Source organism: Channa argus, chromosome 19 (assembly GCF_033026475.1).
Source record: "Channa argus isolate prfri chromosome 19, Channa argus male v1.0, whole genome shotgun sequence".
NCBI classification, from domain to species: domain Eukaryota; kingdom Metazoa; phylum Chordata; class Actinopteri; order Anabantiformes; family Channidae; genus Channa; species Channa argus.
The window spans coordinates 5,877,577-5,894,182 of NC_090215.1; the positions used below are offsets into that span (position 1 = coordinate 5,877,577).

Consider the following 16,606-nt stretch of genomic DNA (forward strand, 5'->3'; position numbering starts at 1 on the left):
ATATAAACCAATTGTGTTAGTGCGAAATGTGAACTATGTGCTGTCTCGGTTGCCGTACACAGAGTTTTGCGCATGCGCTTTTTAATTTCTTTGCAAATAGCAATGGCGTCGTCCTTAGCAGTGTGCATGTTACATATGAGGGTAAGGGGCGGCTTGGTGAAGTGGTTACAGAACGCTGATACATTTCTTCAAAGAAGTATTGGAACAAATGTTGCTGCGCAAGCAGAGGCAACTCGTACCGATGAAACTGGTTAGTATATAAAGCTGCCAAACAATGTTATTTAGCTTACAGGCTAGCCCTGACACATCGCTGCACGTAGAGTAACGTAGGCAGATTCAAAACTTCATTCAGCAACATTGGCTAGTGTGCACTATGTGTGCACTATGTGTTACTTATAAGAAATTTTTAAAGTCACAAATTAGCATTGTTTTTAGGAATTTAAAATAACTAGCGATTGTCACTTCACAGACATGCAAACGTGATGATTTTATTTTAGCACGTTAAGTGGTACTGTTTTGTGGATGATATATATACCAAACTAAAAGTTTACAATACGTGTGAATGTAATCAATGAAACACGAGTCATTTTGACATGCTTTTCATACTTCTTTTAAAAGATTCAGTGTAGAGGCGAACTTACTCGTATCCGGTGGTCCAACAATTATCCATTCCTGAGATCGTTGTATGACGACCACTGAACATTCATTTAAATCCAGGTTTCTCAGCTGATAATGGAAGTAATTCTGGAGTACACGTATACGAATAAGTAATTTCACAAATATGTTCACAAATTAATTCAAACGAACAAGGTAAGAAACAGTTTGCCTCCACTGCTGCACACTATCTTTTGTAGACCGTTTTTTTTTCTGTCAGGTCTAATAGCTAGATCTATCCAAAAGCTGAAATGAACTACTTCTTGTATCAAACTTTCCTTATAAGTTGTTATAACTAGTTGCCATAGAAACAAACTTAAAAGGCAAACTTAAAAGGCAAACTTAAAAGACAGTGACATGACGTCATTGATGACGTCTAATCTATACATACGCCTCTTAATCTAACCTTACGATACACAATATAAACGACAGAGGAAACCTGTTGGCTCAAATATTGTTTTTCTGCAAACGTCATCTTTAACAACATCAATGCCATGCTAAACATGACTAAATGACTGGCTCAGGAGGCAGAGGTTCGCCAATCCCAGGGTTGTTGGTTTGATCCCCTCTAGTTACATGTCATAGTGTCCTTGAGCAAGAACACTGAAACCCAACTTAGCTGCTCTCTGTGAACGTAGGCCAGTAAGCATACCCACTTAATTTGTGTGTGTGATTGAGTAAGAATAGGTGAATGAGAAGCAGTGTAAAGTGAAAAAATGCTAAATAATTGCAGAACATTTAAACGTTGACCATAAATAAATGTTTCCTTAAGAGTAGATATGCGGTGCCTGAAAATGTTGTATCTTGTCAGATGAAAAGGATGGATGCAAGTCATTATATGCCGTCCAGGCGGAGAGACAAGAACAAGCAGAGAGATCTGTGCTCATCAGCTGCCATTCCAGAACCAATGACAAAAAGTTCCTCAAGTATATGTCAAGGCATGGAAATATCAACAAATACTTTTTTTATGAAAGCTATGTGAGTAAAAACAATACACACCTGATTAAAAAAATAAATCTTTTTACAAATTTTATGTATGGTGCATGTATGAAAAAGTTCAATTGGATGCTAAGAATGTGTGTTTGTTTTATTCCTCAGGGGGTGTATGCTGTAGTGGAGTTTACCAACAGGGAAAGTGTTGCCTCTTTACTTGAAGCAGTTGCCATCCCAAGCATCAGCCATGAATCAGTGGTGCCTTTCAAATCGAGACTGCTTTCACTGAGAAACCTGGGTTCCGCTGAGACTCCAAATCAGCTGTCTGGCAAACTGTGCCAACCACAAACCACCATTCCCATCAGTGAGCTCATACAGAGACTTTCCAGAGAGGAGACTGTAAGTGGAATACCATACTCAGAAAGTCTAAAGAAATAGATGAATAAATACATAAAAATAACATTTATGTCTAAACTATTGTATGAACAATAATAGCCTTCTCATTGTCTTCTCTGTTGCCCTCAGATAGACCAACAGATAACCTCCCTGACAGAGTCCTATCAACTAACAGAGGAGAATAGCAGGCTACGTTTTCTAGTCTGCTCTCTACTTAAGGACATTGCTGCAGCTTATTTCCCAGAATGCACTATCAAGCCATTTGGCTCATCGGTCAATGGTTTTGGGAAGCTTGGCTGTGACCTAGACATGTTTCTGGACCTGGATGGCATCAGGGGATGGAATGTTAAAATGGTAATAATGGCGGTTTCTAGTCTTAATTAACTAAATGTGATTTTATTTCTGGAAACAAAACGAGGACAGTGGGAAATCCTTTACATTAGTACTGTATTGCTTTAAGTTACAGTTGATCAAACAGTTGCTGTACATAAAATGTTGCTATGGGGTGACACATCTGCCACAAAAATGTCAGTTTGTAGGTGTACTACTGATCTGGCCACATTGACGCCCCACTTTTCGCCTTTTCAAGCAAAAGTGCAACTGCAAACAGCTGCTGTGGCCACAGTCATTTGCAAGTTCTCCTGGGTAAAACCTAGGGGAGAAAAAGTTCACCTCACTACTTTGCATTAATCTATATTTCAAGATACTGTTTTGGGAAGTTGTGTCAGCAAAACTTCAACTTATAGGTAATCAACAATCAGCAAATGAATCTGTAAAATTAGTTGCAGACTTGGTCTCGTGTGATAATTTTTACTTTTTAATTTAATCTGAAATACTCAAGTGGAGTAGTTGGTAGCTAAAGCCGGGCCCTGTTCACGTGTCCTTGTGCAAGAAATCAAATGCCTACCAGCTAGTCTTATTTTCTCCTTTTGTAACTGACAAATTGAACGTTAGGCTTTGTTTAGAATGGGTAAAAACCTATGTTTGAAATCAACTTTTCATTTGTCCTTTCAATAACTAAATACAGTACAATAAGTAACAAGAAGAGAGGGTTACTTGACATCTGACCCTGTTTCTAGCCAAAATCAGGTCTGTCCCTGGAGTATCAAATGAAGAGGGCCAATTCGGAGCGTGCGGTCACCCAGAGCATCCTGTCGGTTGTTGGGGAGTGTGTAGACCAGTTTGGGCCTGGATGCGTCGGGGTGCAGAAGATTCTCAATGCCCGATGTCCCCTTGTCCGTTTCGCCCACCAGCCCTCTGGTTTTCAGTGTGACCTCACGGCCAACAACAGGTATTCACCCTTTGCACATAATAAAACTTTGACCTATCCACATCTTTGATTTGGTGCTTTTATTTTAGTAAAGATATGAGTTTCATCTTATGAAATGTCTACTAAAGCTGACAAATTAGACTTCTTTCTTGGCAGAAACTGCTACCTCTCTGTTGTTCTTATAATTGTTTTGGCCACTCTGGTGTTGCAAAAGCCCCAAACAGAAACTAGACGCAGGCAGGATGTGCTGCAAGTAGTTCAGTTGCATGTTTTCCTTGGTGAAACTAAGCAGCAACACCAATGAAGGGGCTTGTTTGTTTTTCACTTCTTCTTCCCTTGTAGCCTTAAAAATATCTGGTCTTTGTGGATGGCAACACAAACACGTACACACCTGCTAACGTACAGAAAACCACTCTGCAGTTTCTAAGGAAATAGAGTTGAACCACCCATTGTGGGTGGATATGAGGGGGACTTTTCTCAAATCATGCTCTGAGATCTTTGAAGCAGGGAACTATAGTTGTGTGTGTGTGTGTGTGTGTGTGTGTGTCTGTGTGTAAGAAAAACTAAGAACAACTGTTGCTGAGAAAATCCCCATGACAAAGTGAAGACTGCTCTCTAGTGGTGGTTTTGGTGGTGTTTCGATTTCACTGACCCTGAACTTTTGGCTTTCACTTTTTCTCATTTAGTTAGTTTAAAATTATTCTGATGCTTTTATTCTCCCTGGTTTTGATATTGTTTAATCACAGGTCTGTAGGCAAAGTGTTTAAATGTATTCGTTTTGTATCCTTCATCATTTTAATAATGGAGTTGGAAAATATATGAAAAAATGCGAAATAATTATAAAAAATTTGAATCAGCATTTGAAATCATATTTACTGCTTTATTTCTATTTGAAATGTTATGATTCTGCAGATTCTGAGCTTGTTCTGGGTAATTTATTGTCCTATTGCAGTGCAATTGCTCTGAACCTTAACCTTTTTGCTAGTACTAAAGTGAAATTAGCATAGTAGGTCTGCTAGAAGTCAGGTCAACTCAGAAAGTTTAAAAAAAATAAAAAATAAAAAACTACGTATATGAATAAATGTAGAACTTAATGACTCTGTGTGTTCTCAACAGGGTGGCTATGAAGAGCACAGAGCTGCTCTACTTGTATGGAGAACTTGACCCACGGGTGCGTTACCTGGTGTTCACAGTGCGCTGCTGGGCCCGAGCTCATGGCATCACAAGCAGTATCCCTGGGGCCTGGATCACTAACTTTTCCCTCACTGTCATGGTGTTATTCTTCCTGCAGAGGAGGAGCTCTCCTGTTATCCCCACACTGGACCACCTCAGAGACCTTGCAGGTAGCACCCAGCACCACCTTTCATTCAGGAGATGGTTCATTTAGGGACTTCAATGATTCCCCACAGTGCTCTTGTTTGTATATATGAGTACATACATTGGTTTTTCTCTATCCTTCAATAACAAAGATTGTGGAAATCTGACATGACAGGTCACAGTGCCTAATAACAACACTGTGACCTTTACATTATGCACATGATACAGATCTAATATATTGCCATTTCATACAGTCCTCTATCTAGATCTTTATTTGAAATGAGGCAAGCCATTCCGCATAACTATTGTATGGCAATAATAGGTTTTTATCCATTATTAAGTCTTTAGATTATTATTTTATTAAGCAAATTAATCGGCAGCCACTGTTCAACTGTTATAAATATGTCAGCACCTTAAATTTCCAGTAGAACATTTTCTACTTGGTAGCACTGAGATCATGGAGAAAAAGCATCAGAACTAGGGGAAAATGTCATAAGTAAGACTCTCATACTAAGCAAAGAGGGACTTTCTCATCAAGTGAGAAAGTCATTACACCCCAAATTGGAATATAGCTGCATCCAACGCACAAACAGTCCAAAATATTTGGCCTGTGGCTTTATACTTTTGACAGTTCAACCCAAGAATGACAATGTGCTTTTAAAAGGCAATCTAATTAAAAGACTTCAAGTACTTCACGAAGAACATTAAGAGTCAGAAGGGCGCAGTAGGACGTTTTCTGCATCATGTTTAATTTTCTTCATACAATGCAGAAAATTGAAGGTGATTTTCACCTTGTAGATGATAGTGCTGACCAGTAAATGGTATTTTCAACATTGCAAAATGAAAATGCATAAAAACATTGTCCAAGTGTGGAAAAGTGCACAAGAAAAAACATTTTACACATGCCAGTCGTTCACACTCTGCCTGGGAATATTTTATTTTATAGCGTGCAATTTCAGTATTTGTTTATGTGCACCAGTGAGAGTGACTCCTGGTAGGAATCACCATTTTACTGGCGATTGGGATTAGTAGATCTAAAAGTATGTTGTGGAGCTAATAATGCCGTCTCTTTCCCCTCTCTGTATTGGTGGGGTGGAAAGTACAACTACTACTCTGGACACCAGGCAGATAGTAAGCCCAGCTGACGTGCAAGATACTGGCATCTATTAAGTACCCACGCACGTTAAGCAAGTTTAAACTTGTAGAAAAATGGTAATGTCACATTAACCCTAACTGCTATGAATACGCTAAAACTATGACTGTATGTATGCCACTGGTTAGCCTAATTAACTATGTATTAACTTAAAACTGGGCAAGTCCTAGAAGATTCTCTCTGACAGCAGTACCCACACTCCAGCCCCCTCCTTCTACTAGCTGTGCCTATCCAGCAGTGACTTTTATCAGCCGAAGCAGTAGAGACTGATTGAGGATCAGTAAATGATGGTGGCTGGTTTCTGTAATATTTATTCTTAATATTAATAATATTTAATATTATAATAAATACTTTTATTATTTAGATATTTATAAACTTCACCCTTCACCCTATATTTATAAACTTCACCCTATGGTTAATATCGGCACCATTGTCTTTAAATTTAGATGTAGTTGAGGTCTGTGTTGCAGTGTGTAAAACAGAAGGGCATTGGAAATGATGACCCAATATGCCCACTTATTTTTAATTATTGCCAAACATATCTTCATTGCAACACTGAACAATGTTATCACACATCACAGATTTTCCTTGTACTGTGTAGGGCTAGTCGCTGACCTGAGAGCATATTTGCCTGCCTCTTATTAAAAGGAAACACCAGCTTCTATGTTATCATATCCACCACATCATGTATGATTTGGTTTTCTGTTCTTGCTGCTGTTTTTGTTTTTTTCTTTGGAATTTTTTGGACATTTTTGTATTATAATCTCATGTTAGTAAAGCATGAGTTGAGAGTGCCCCCAACCTGTAATACATTTGTAACAAACCTTTAACCCTGTGTCTGGCCATTCGTCCACTGCAGGCCCTCTGTGACTCCCTCCATCTCTCTGTCACCTTGGCTGCCTTATAATTGCCATCCAAAAGCAACCTCAACCCCTCCACCACCTCCTTTTCAACCCCCGTTTAGTGCAATCTCTATCACACAGAGCGCTTACAGGGCAATAAAGGACCCATCACTCTGGGAAGGTCGATGTCCCCCACCTCCTCTGGACCCACACTCACCAGCACACAGGCAGCTATTTAAACAGCAGCGTAAAATACAGACCCACACCAGCACCAGCCCCAGTATGGTGAAGGACACTGGTAACAAGGGCACTTCCGGAGACATAAACCATCCGAGCAAGGACATAATCCATGCTCTATTTTTTTTTCTTTTCTTTTCTTTTTCCCTTGTCCACCTGCATGCACAGGTACCTTCTCTCTCTCATCCCCCCTTTTTCTCACTGTTTCCTCTTTTACAATGCACAGACACATTTATCTGTGTCTTGTTTATGGCCATCATAGGTGTGTAAAGCCAGTCATTGGCCTTGAATTCTGTTCTTGTCCCACAAGGTCCCACGGACAAGAGCGTGATTGAGGGGAATGACTGCACATTTGTCAGTGACTTCAGCAAGATCCAGGTCCAGAGCAACAAAGAAACACTAGGTGAGCATGAGAGTGTGGAATTAGGACTGTAAGGCTACAATTCAGTTTTATTGATAACAGCGTTTCTGTTAGCAGCCCTTCCCCCTAACTATTTTCCTTGTTTCAGAGCAACTTCTGTGTGAATTTTTTGAGTTCTATGCCACTTTTCCATTCAGCAGGATGTCCATAAATATAAGGAAGGTATGTATGATGACTCGTATCAATAAGGTTGCACGTTACCAAATAATTTCCCTAACAATGACTATTTCCATTGTCTATATATCTTATGAATAATCTTTAGCAAATTGAAAGTGATTTAAGCCCTGCACAGGCACGGAAATGTTTTAACAGTTTTAGATGTTTGCAAAGCCACATTTATGTAACGGTAGGGAATTCTTATTATATATCACTTCTTAATATCACTTCTAACTCAGTGTTGGTTAATGACAAAGAAATTTAATACATAATTTAACAAAAGACAAAGAAATGTTATTAAAACAATAAGCACGAAGAGAAGCAATTCCTGACACAAAGCAATAGAAAATTACTATTGAGAAAAGGCAGTTAAACTGAGTTTGCTGATCTGGCCCCCAGACAGACTGGCAATGTTCCGTAACTCAGGGCCAAGACAGCAAAGCTTTGACACAAGGGGAATTTTAGGTAGTGTAGTGAGGCCAGCACCAGCTGTGGAGTCTTATCAGTTGTGCACCTTGATTTTAAACTAACTGTTAACATCCTCTAGTGTATCTTGGACTAAACAAAAATGCTGTAAGTTACAGTAGTCTTTACAAGAGGAGACACAGTAATTTTGTGGGGGTTTTTTTGTTTTTGTTTTGGGTTTTTTTTTCTCAATGTTAGACTGAAAAGAAAGGGTGTTGTTTGAAAAAACAAAAAGGAAACATGACAGGATTTGATAGCTGACTTGTTTTACCTCAAATTTAACTGAAATGAAAGATGACTCCAAGGTTTTTGGATCCTGGCTTAGAATTGTTAAACACAAGTGCTGATGTGTTTCAAGGCTCTGTTTTAGGGAACTTTTGTGATTCAGCTGCAGGAAATTAAGATGAGACAGTCAGGTCTCACAGTACTTTGCAAGGTAAAGTCCTAACAGGTAATAACTGAGGGGAGTTTATTACCCAAAAGATGATCTTTAATCCTCACATTTAGGAACATTTTCAACCCCCTTTATATGAGTATAGTGAACTTAAAGCCTGGTGCCCTTAGAAACACTTTACATTCACCTTATTAATTGTTTCGTACTTAATTTACACATACTAGCCACTTTATTAGTTACACCTTGCAATCCAATACAACAGCTCTGCCCTGAAGTCTACTTTTACAATGTCATAATTGAGTAGAAACAGTCAGAAAAGTGATAATTCTAAGGTTTATTATTGAGGACAAAGTGGGTGGTGGAGTCATATTGAAGTGCATTATATTTTATTTATTTATTTATTATATTTTTTTTTTTGACCATACGGAGAAAATAAATGGCAGCCACACCTTCACCGGTGTGTCTTGAACACCTGCTGTTGTGACCAAAACTGGATGTTATTCTATCTTCAGAAATGGAACTAGACCAATAAACTGCCAATATTTGGCCCGTATACGTATATGGCAGATGTGTTAATATTTTCAAAGGCTGTATGCCGGAATAGAAGTAGCGAGTTAGACAAATGCCAAGGGTATTTTTATTTTAGCACCAGAGACATGCATAGCAAAAAAAGTCTAATTACTTAATCTCATAGAACTGAGGCACGTAACAATTGATCAAGATCTATGTCTGTTTGACAACACCTATTGGTCAGTTCCATGTCCCAAGGCCATCTTTACCATTTTTAATTTTACTTCAAAATCAAAACTGCCACATCGTCAAATCAGATATTCCGAAAAGAACTCAACATTGCTTGAAGCTGGAAGGACAAGTTGAAAGAAGACCTTACTAGAGCTGAGCTCTAGCAGGGAAATCTGTTGGTAATAAAGGCAGTGTTTAGTGGATGGCGTCTTCCCCCACACACAGATGACAGCTGTCCTTGTCATATGTGATTGATGCTGGCCCCACAGGGCCCGGCGCCCATGATCTAAGATCCCAATTAGGAGGAGTGTAAACAAATGCATATTTGCTCTATTTAGGTCCATATTTATCCTGTTTTTTCTGTGTGTGTGTGTGTGTGAATCAGGATCTATATTGGGACTAAAATGGGGAGTTTTTACTAATCAAATAAAACATCAAACCAAATGGGTCAGAAATTTTGCTGTATCTTAAAGGCAGGAACAATATTGAGCCTGTGTCAATTTAAAACATTAAATAATATCCTATCTACATATCCAGTGTAGTTGATACTGAAGGTTTTTATTCATTTATACTACAGTATATAAGTTGTATGTGTTTGATGAAATGAATTTCTGCTGCTGGGAAAGCAAGAGCCTGCAGCCTAATATATGAGACCAATATCAAGTTAGACACAGCAGAGGGAGCCTGCAGGTAGACTGACCATGACCCATGCATATAGGCTTTCACCAGTGCAGCAATGGCCATAAATCTGCTTTACTGTGCTACAATTCTGCTGTCTGCTGCACTCCCTGACCGATGACTTAACGCTGCCATCCTCTGTCCTCCTGCCCCCCTCACACTCAATCCCTGTATTCTCCAGCTCCTTTGTCAGACTTCAGGCAGGAAATGGCATGCAAAGTACCATGTAAGGTTCTTGACTTCTCTCTGACCCAACACATTGATGGTTCATTTCATGGGCATGACTGATGGATGCAAACATAGACCATAAATTCCCCACATATACTGTGTATCTAGCCACTTTTTGCCCTTTTTAAGTTCCTTCTCCTTTAACACAGCTCTAGTCAAAATATCTTCCAGAGCCATATCCATGTCTCTCCTTCTGCCATCTGCTACCCTGTGGAGAAGTTGCCCCAGATACAGCAGCAAAGAGCTAAAACCATGACCAACAAGATAGAGGGACCATAACATAGAGTACATACAGGCCTGTACTTAAAGCTGCTCACAAATGTGTTTTTGACTGTAAATTGTCCCCTTCTTATTCTCCAGGGCAAGGAACAGAACAAACCAGAGATGGCCCCACTGCACATCCAGAACCCATTTGAAACCTCTCTAAATGTCAGCAAGAACGTCAACGTCACCCAGCTAGAGCGCTTTGTGGCTCTGTGTCAAGAGAGCTCCTGGCTGCTCCAGCAGAGTGACACAAACACACCCAGAGGTGGCAGTGGTGGAGACACCGTCACAACTTGGGGACTAGCTACCCTCCTGCTCCCCTCACAGGTTGCAGGGATCAAAGGTCGTAAGAGAAAGAGACGGGAGCCAGCCAGTGAACGGATCAAGAGCTTGTTAGAATCGCTGAAGAATAAAAGTTAGCAAAGTTTATAGTCTCTCTTTAAGCAACCCCCATTTTTTTCATCATACTTCATCTCATGCACTGGTGTTACTCCCCCCTCACAAAGGAGGAGAGGAAAGAACAGGATCACCTTCTCCTGGACTGTAGTACCAATATGAACACTGGAGGGTAGTACTGAGGCCTGTGTGTGCCTTTGTTTGGGACCTGAAATAAAGGAGTGAACTCTATATATTGGACTGTAGACTGACCTACTCTGCTGAAAATAAAGCCTATATTGTGGAAACTGATGTGAGTCTTACCATTTTCCCCTGTAGGAGTGAAGACTTTACAGATGGATGTTATACCTTAACACTGACTAACAGTTTAATCTGTTTACACACTAAATCACCATGTATATTTATTTTCACTATTTTGTTGACATTGCTAAATGGATAAAATAATTAAGCTTTCTTGCAAATGCCCAGTTGGGTGTTATGGCCTGCAAAAGTTTAAAAAAAACCACTAAAGGGTCTCATCAAAAGTAATTTATATCATAGTAAATAAGGGGTAGGAGGAAATATACTTTTTGGTCCCTATTTTTAAATCCCTCTCCCATGTTTGTTAACTGGTGATATTGTCATACAAATGATTACAGTTGAGATAGCAAATAATAGGAAATTAAATTATTAAATTATTAAATGTACTAGTGACAAACAAATGCCGGAGTACAATAAAGTGTGTTTTGTTTTTTTTTCAGCTGGGTGGACAAAAAGACAATAAAAAAATCTTTTATTTAAAATGGCTTTACATTTTACTATAAAAATGTAAAAGAATTAGAAAAAAGTAGAAAATAAGCAGGATTGAACAGTTTTACCTCAAGTACATGTTACATGAAATAGTATCAAAAATCCCCTGGAAACTGTAGAAATGTAATGGCTAGGTGCAAAGTTTAAGTTAAACACATGAAAAGTAGAATTTGTAAACTACTATGACCATTTCTAAATGTTAATGTTAAAATCTCAGTAGGTCAAAGTTTACAGAACTATTTCAACTTTCTCCACATTGAGATGTAAGAGATTCAACAATTGTTGAATCAGGAAACTTGGACCTATTACAGCAGGTAGACTAAAACTACAAGCTTATTTTACCATTTAAATACCAAAAACTATCAAAAAGGCTTTTATTTTGAAAGTGGGTTAGTGTCTGCACTGTGTATCATTTGGGAGAAAAATCGCAGTTTGTAGACAGCTCTGAGGCTAATAACCTGATTCAGCTGTGTCCCTTACCATGGCAACAACAGCTTTCAATCTGCTGAGTCACGTTCGCTGAAGACAGATTATAAACCGCTCAGATTTGCCTCGCAAAATGTAAAAAAGTATTGGTCCTATTAACAAAACAAAAAAACTGTGAGCAGCAGAAAGCTTCATTGAACACAGAGATATACTTTATTTAAAGATACTCAATAAAATTAAGACAGATCTGCGATATTAAAACAGCCCCCGTTTGTGATTTGAGGAGAATTTCTCGATCTCTGTTATAATGGGCTCCAATGGGAGTTTCAGATGGCACACTCTTCACTTCTGGCCAAAGACTGAAAGAGCCGCCTTCCTGCCACTATGAGAGTTACATTTCCTGAAAGAACATAGAAATATCTAGGTTTTAATGTATAATTTGTTGAGGAATGTTGACTGAAGAAAAAGTAGAAGTTGAAGCTAGACGTTAGTGTGATGTCACCAACTCTAGCTGGGCCAACATTCTACACTAATGGACAGAGAGTTGAAAATTGGCCAAAAAGTACCTCAAAATAAAGTTGATTATTCATTATGATTAATTATGATTTTAAAAAAAGTATAAAAGATATTAAAAGGCGGAATGGTAGAGCACATGTCCTCAATAAGCTGACTGAAGTTTGAACGGTGTTTCTAGCTGAAAGTAGGCTAAAGTAGTTAAGTGCCAAAAAACATATGGAACATAGAAATAATATGATAATAATAAAGATTCGGATCACATACTGTGAATGCTTCACAGTAGATTATTTCCTAGATTTATTCCACTTGCTTCACTTGTTGCACACTTTTTTGACAGAATAAATGTGTAAATTGCAATGTTGACCCACAAATTTTGGCCATTAATTTGCATTCATACAGTCTACATTTGAAATTGATAGTTTAGAACGGCACATATCCTGATCCCATGAACTAAACTGCATGTCAGGACAAAAATGAAGCCATGAAGACCAAGCAACTGTAGACCTCTGCAGTAACTTTTCTGTCAATGCATAGTGTAGGGCAAGCATTTCAAACCCTTTCTAGAGAGCTCTGTTCTCAAATGTGGAAAAGGGGTTTACAACCAGCCGAGCTCTTTCTATAGTAGGCGGTTCAGGCAAACAGGGTAACAGTTTGGTAACAGGGTACACTGACACTGTGGCTTCTGGCAGTTCAGAGGCCGCAGTGTCAGTGATTTGACTCAGCCTTTCCTGGCTACATGTTATAATGTCCTTGGGCAAGACACTAAACCCATCCTGGTTGGTCATGTGAGCACCTTGCATGGCAGCAGCCATCATTGGGGTGTGTTTGTGTGTGTGAATGAAATAAAAGTACTTTTGATAAAAGTCCTATGTAAATTAAAGTACAGGCTATTTACTATTTATTTTTCATTATGACAGTGGTGGTTCAGTTCATTTCCATCTAATCTGATGGAGATTGTGAGTGTCTGTGAGGAATAATGAAGCGAATGGCAAAAATCCAGGAGTGAGAAGCTTATGGGTTATTGAGTGTAGATTTTTCCATTTCAAATAAAAGAGGTCTAATTATTTTTCAAAGGAACTTTATAGAACTAGGCAGTCCATCAATGTGATCACCCGGTTCACTGGACTCAGAGTAAGCCCACTCTGTGGCAGAGTCTGTTGAATGGATTGACCTCTGAAAACCCAATGGTTGTGTGTGAAAAAATACACCCCACTTTATCCTCTAATTAAGTTTCCATTATACAGTCAGTGTGTCTACTAATCACAATCCCTGAAATGTGGTCCAAGCTAAAGCAAGGGAAGAAGAAAGGTCATAAAAATCCTTTTTTTTTATAAAGCTTTATAACTTGAGTGTTTGTATGTGCATGATAGAGAAAGTGAAAATACCTCAGGGTGAATATGTTGAGAGTGCATCTGCAGGTTCACGTTCTAAGTGTGTGTCCCTGAGTCTGTTTGTAAATGCGTTTCAGGCCCATGGGACAGTGTTTGAGGAGAAGGGAGTGTGCAGCCCACAGCTGTTTTTCTGCTCATTGCCGTGGGAGGTCAGCGGGGGTGAGAGGACAGACTTTTAACTACCTCCCATTCCCCTCCTACCACCACGGGGGCAAGGCACGGATGGGAGGAAAGGAGTGAGGCGGAAGAGAGCCCATCCACTGCCTCACACCCCCTCTGGCTTTGAACTTCCCTCACTGTCCCTGCCTCCTCTCTTCTAGCATTAATTTCTGTTTTAAATTCAACATGCCTCTCTCTATATCCCTCTCTCTCCATCTCAGCCATCTTTTTCCTCTGCTCTCAGAGTGGCAGCATTCTTTGAGGTTTGCAGAGTTTGTTTATTTCCATGACGGCGTTTCTGACTGATGGATGTGCTCTGGTGGAGCGACAAAGCAGTTATGAGACGTGGTGGTTAGAGAAGCACTGGGTGGGGAAATCAGCACCTCTGGGATTTGATGAAATGGCACTGCTGGGTGTTGTGGGGTTCATGTGAAAGAACTACATGTCAGAGCTGTGGCTTTTCTGATTTGAGTTTTGTGGTTTTGAATGTGGTGCTCTGTTTTTTATTAATTTATCAACCTCTCTTTAATGGCACTAGCTTTCATTTATTAAACAGATTATGGCATAATTAGGAGGATAGATGCTTCCCAGAAGGTTGTCACAGGTCAGTGTCAATGTCAATTATTTATCATCTCAAGATTTTATGTGACTGTCTCCCAGTGATAGAAACTTAAAATTGCAAAGGGACCAAGGCTATGTTTGGCAGTGACCTTTACCTAGGGTGTTTGCAGGTGGCACATCAGCGGCTCTAATTTATTAGGAAAACTAGCAAAAGTCAAAGATGAATTAGCCCATGTGGAGGAAGTCCAGAGGTTTGGTGGGGTAATAGCCAGAGTTTGTGTTGCTGGTTTTTCTCTTGGCTCTTAATGCACCTTCAGAGCCTGAAAGAATGTAAAAAGGTGGTTTGAAGGTTTAAAACACATGAGGGTTTTGAGGAAAAATGCTGAAAGGAATGTATAATTTGGAACACAAGAAACCAAAAGTTTCATGGCATGAATTTAACTTTGAATGCTCCTAAACTGTTTTCTGGAGAAAATGGTTTGATGTGGAGTTCTAATCAGAAAACTTTCACAAGTTGTTTTATTAAGCTGTCCAATCACCATTCCACACCTTACACTCACCTTTACCAACTCCACAAAGACCTGGGAGCCATGTGGAGAAACTAATCTCTAAACCACTTCCCTCTTACAGTTACATGAATTGTTCCTGCAACATTGTTTGAGGGGACTACGCTGGCTTTCCTTGGCTGAAGGACTAGCATCCCAGTGGCCTCTGCGGGACCCAAGCTCCTTCTTACCCTGAGAATTCCCACTTCTTTAACTCTAAGAATGACTTTACAAAAGATGTGATGAGAGACAGCAGAGATACATGCCAAGAACTCTGAGGTTTGCACAGCTTTGTGCAAAGCTGCACAGGTTTGTACTCTCATAGCTATTGAAAATTTCAATCCAATGGCCACAGTCAAACTGCAGCAGTCTGTATGTCTATGACTCCCTCCACAATGAAAACATTGAAGTAAACTGTTTGCAACCAACACAGTAATGTATGCCATGTGTTTATGTGAACGCCTGGGACTTACTGTACCCGCCAACAGTACCATTGTTTGAGTGAAGGATGCATGGTTGCCTAATTGTAGCTTGGCATAGAAGTCCTCTGAGTGTCTGTGACCGTAGTGGTTTACACATTCTTTTCTTGGCTGGACAGTCCAGCAACTATATCCATTCAGCATGAGCCAGATGAGGCTCTGTTGAGACAGAAACTGTACAGTATGTTGTGACAGAGGGTGACCTGCCACTTTGCTATCACAGTGATCATGGACATGGGTGGGCAACCATGGAAATGCACCCTGTCCACACTGCTTCACCAAGCTTTCCTGGGTAGAATGCAAGTGTTATACCACATATTGTATGATCACTATCTTGAGTGTCCTTTATTTATAGCAATACATCTTACAGCTATGGTGTCAAGAAGAGGATTTGGCAGATTTGACCTGAGTATTTAGAGAGTGCAATTTAGTATCTTAAACTAAATGCAATGTAATTGTAATTACATGTTACAAAATGACACTTCTTAATCGCCACTTCTCTTGTTCAATTTCTTAAAAAATAAAAAACAATCCAATAAGTTTTGTGTTCTTTTTCCAAAAATATTTTAGCTGTATAATCAAAACATGTTTCATTTCTTTCTTTCCAATATACACCATTATAATTTGCAGTATTCAAACCCATAAGACTCTGTTCAGCTTTACTGAGAGCTTGATCTGAAAGACTTTTTTTTAATTTTTGGCACAGAATAAAAACCTGTGAGCACAAATGTGTACAAATCTTGTGAGTATCAGAAAAGACAAGTTCAAAAAACAAAACAAAAAAACTCTCTCTCTCTCTCTTTCTCTCTCTCTCTCTCTCTCTCTCTCTCTATATATATATATATATATATATATATATATATATATATATTTATCATTTTTAAAATATGAAAACACCTTCAGATTTATTTTGGATGTGAGACTAAGCAAAGCTTCATGTGAAGGACACTGTTCCTGACCTGAGTATCAGGTCTGTGTCTGCATTGATGGTACAGCATTGGGGCTGTACAGATAATAATGTTGGCCTTGAGCCAGAGGCTTGATTACTAATATCCTCTTTCTTTTGTCCTCATAAACCAGATTTCCCCTCCCTTTTTTGTAAGAGCTTAATCTACAGTCTACAGCCAGTGATTTCCTTATCGGCTATGTGAGAGCCTGCATGTCAGCCCTGGCCTTGGCTTTCCTTCTCTGGATG

The 16,606-nt window shown here is 39.3% G+C and overlaps 1 protein-coding gene across 2 annotated transcripts; it reads left to right on the plus strand.

Annotated features, from left to right (window-relative positions):
- Positions 1 to 77: 77 nt before the first annotated feature.
- Positions 78 to 10,836, plus strand: mtpap (mitochondrial poly(A) polymerase). 2 transcript variants are annotated; one of them, XM_067486274.1, is made up of 10 exons: positions 78 to 250; positions 1,466 to 1,632; positions 1,753 to 1,986; positions 2,113 to 2,337; positions 3,063 to 3,274; positions 4,370 to 4,424; positions 4,545 to 4,596; positions 7,113 to 7,205; positions 7,312 to 7,385; positions 10,246 to 10,836. In XM_067486274.1, exons 1-10 carry the CDS (start codon positions 103 to 105, stop codon positions 10,567 to 10,569), a joined length of 1,584 nt encoding a protein of 527 aa, XP_067342375.1. In that variant the 5' UTR covers positions 78 to 102; the 3' UTR covers positions 10,570 to 10,836. The 2 variants fall into 2 exon arrangements, with proteins under 2 accessions (XP_067342375.1, XP_067342376.1); XM_067486275.1 differs by having other exon boundaries at positions 80 to 250; positions 4,370 to 4,596.
- The last annotated feature ends 5,770 nt before the right edge of the window (positions 10,837 to 16,606 follow it).

What these genes read in the sequence shown, in the direction of transcription:
- mtpap (XM_067486275.1), top strand. Translation starts at nt 103, where the DNA reads ATGGCGTCGTCCTTAGCAGTGTGCATGTTACATATGAGGGTAAGGGGC. An exon ending in ACTTTTTTTATGAAAGCTAT is followed by an intron (nt 1,633 to 1,752) that starts GTGAGTAAAAAC and finishes TTTATTCCTCAG; the next exon opens with GGGGTGTATGCTGTAGTGGA. An exon ending in GGGGATGGAATGTTAAAATG is followed by an intron (nt 2,338 to 3,062) that starts GTAATAATGGCG and finishes CCCTGTTTCTAG; the next exon opens with CCAAAATCAGGTCTGTCCCT.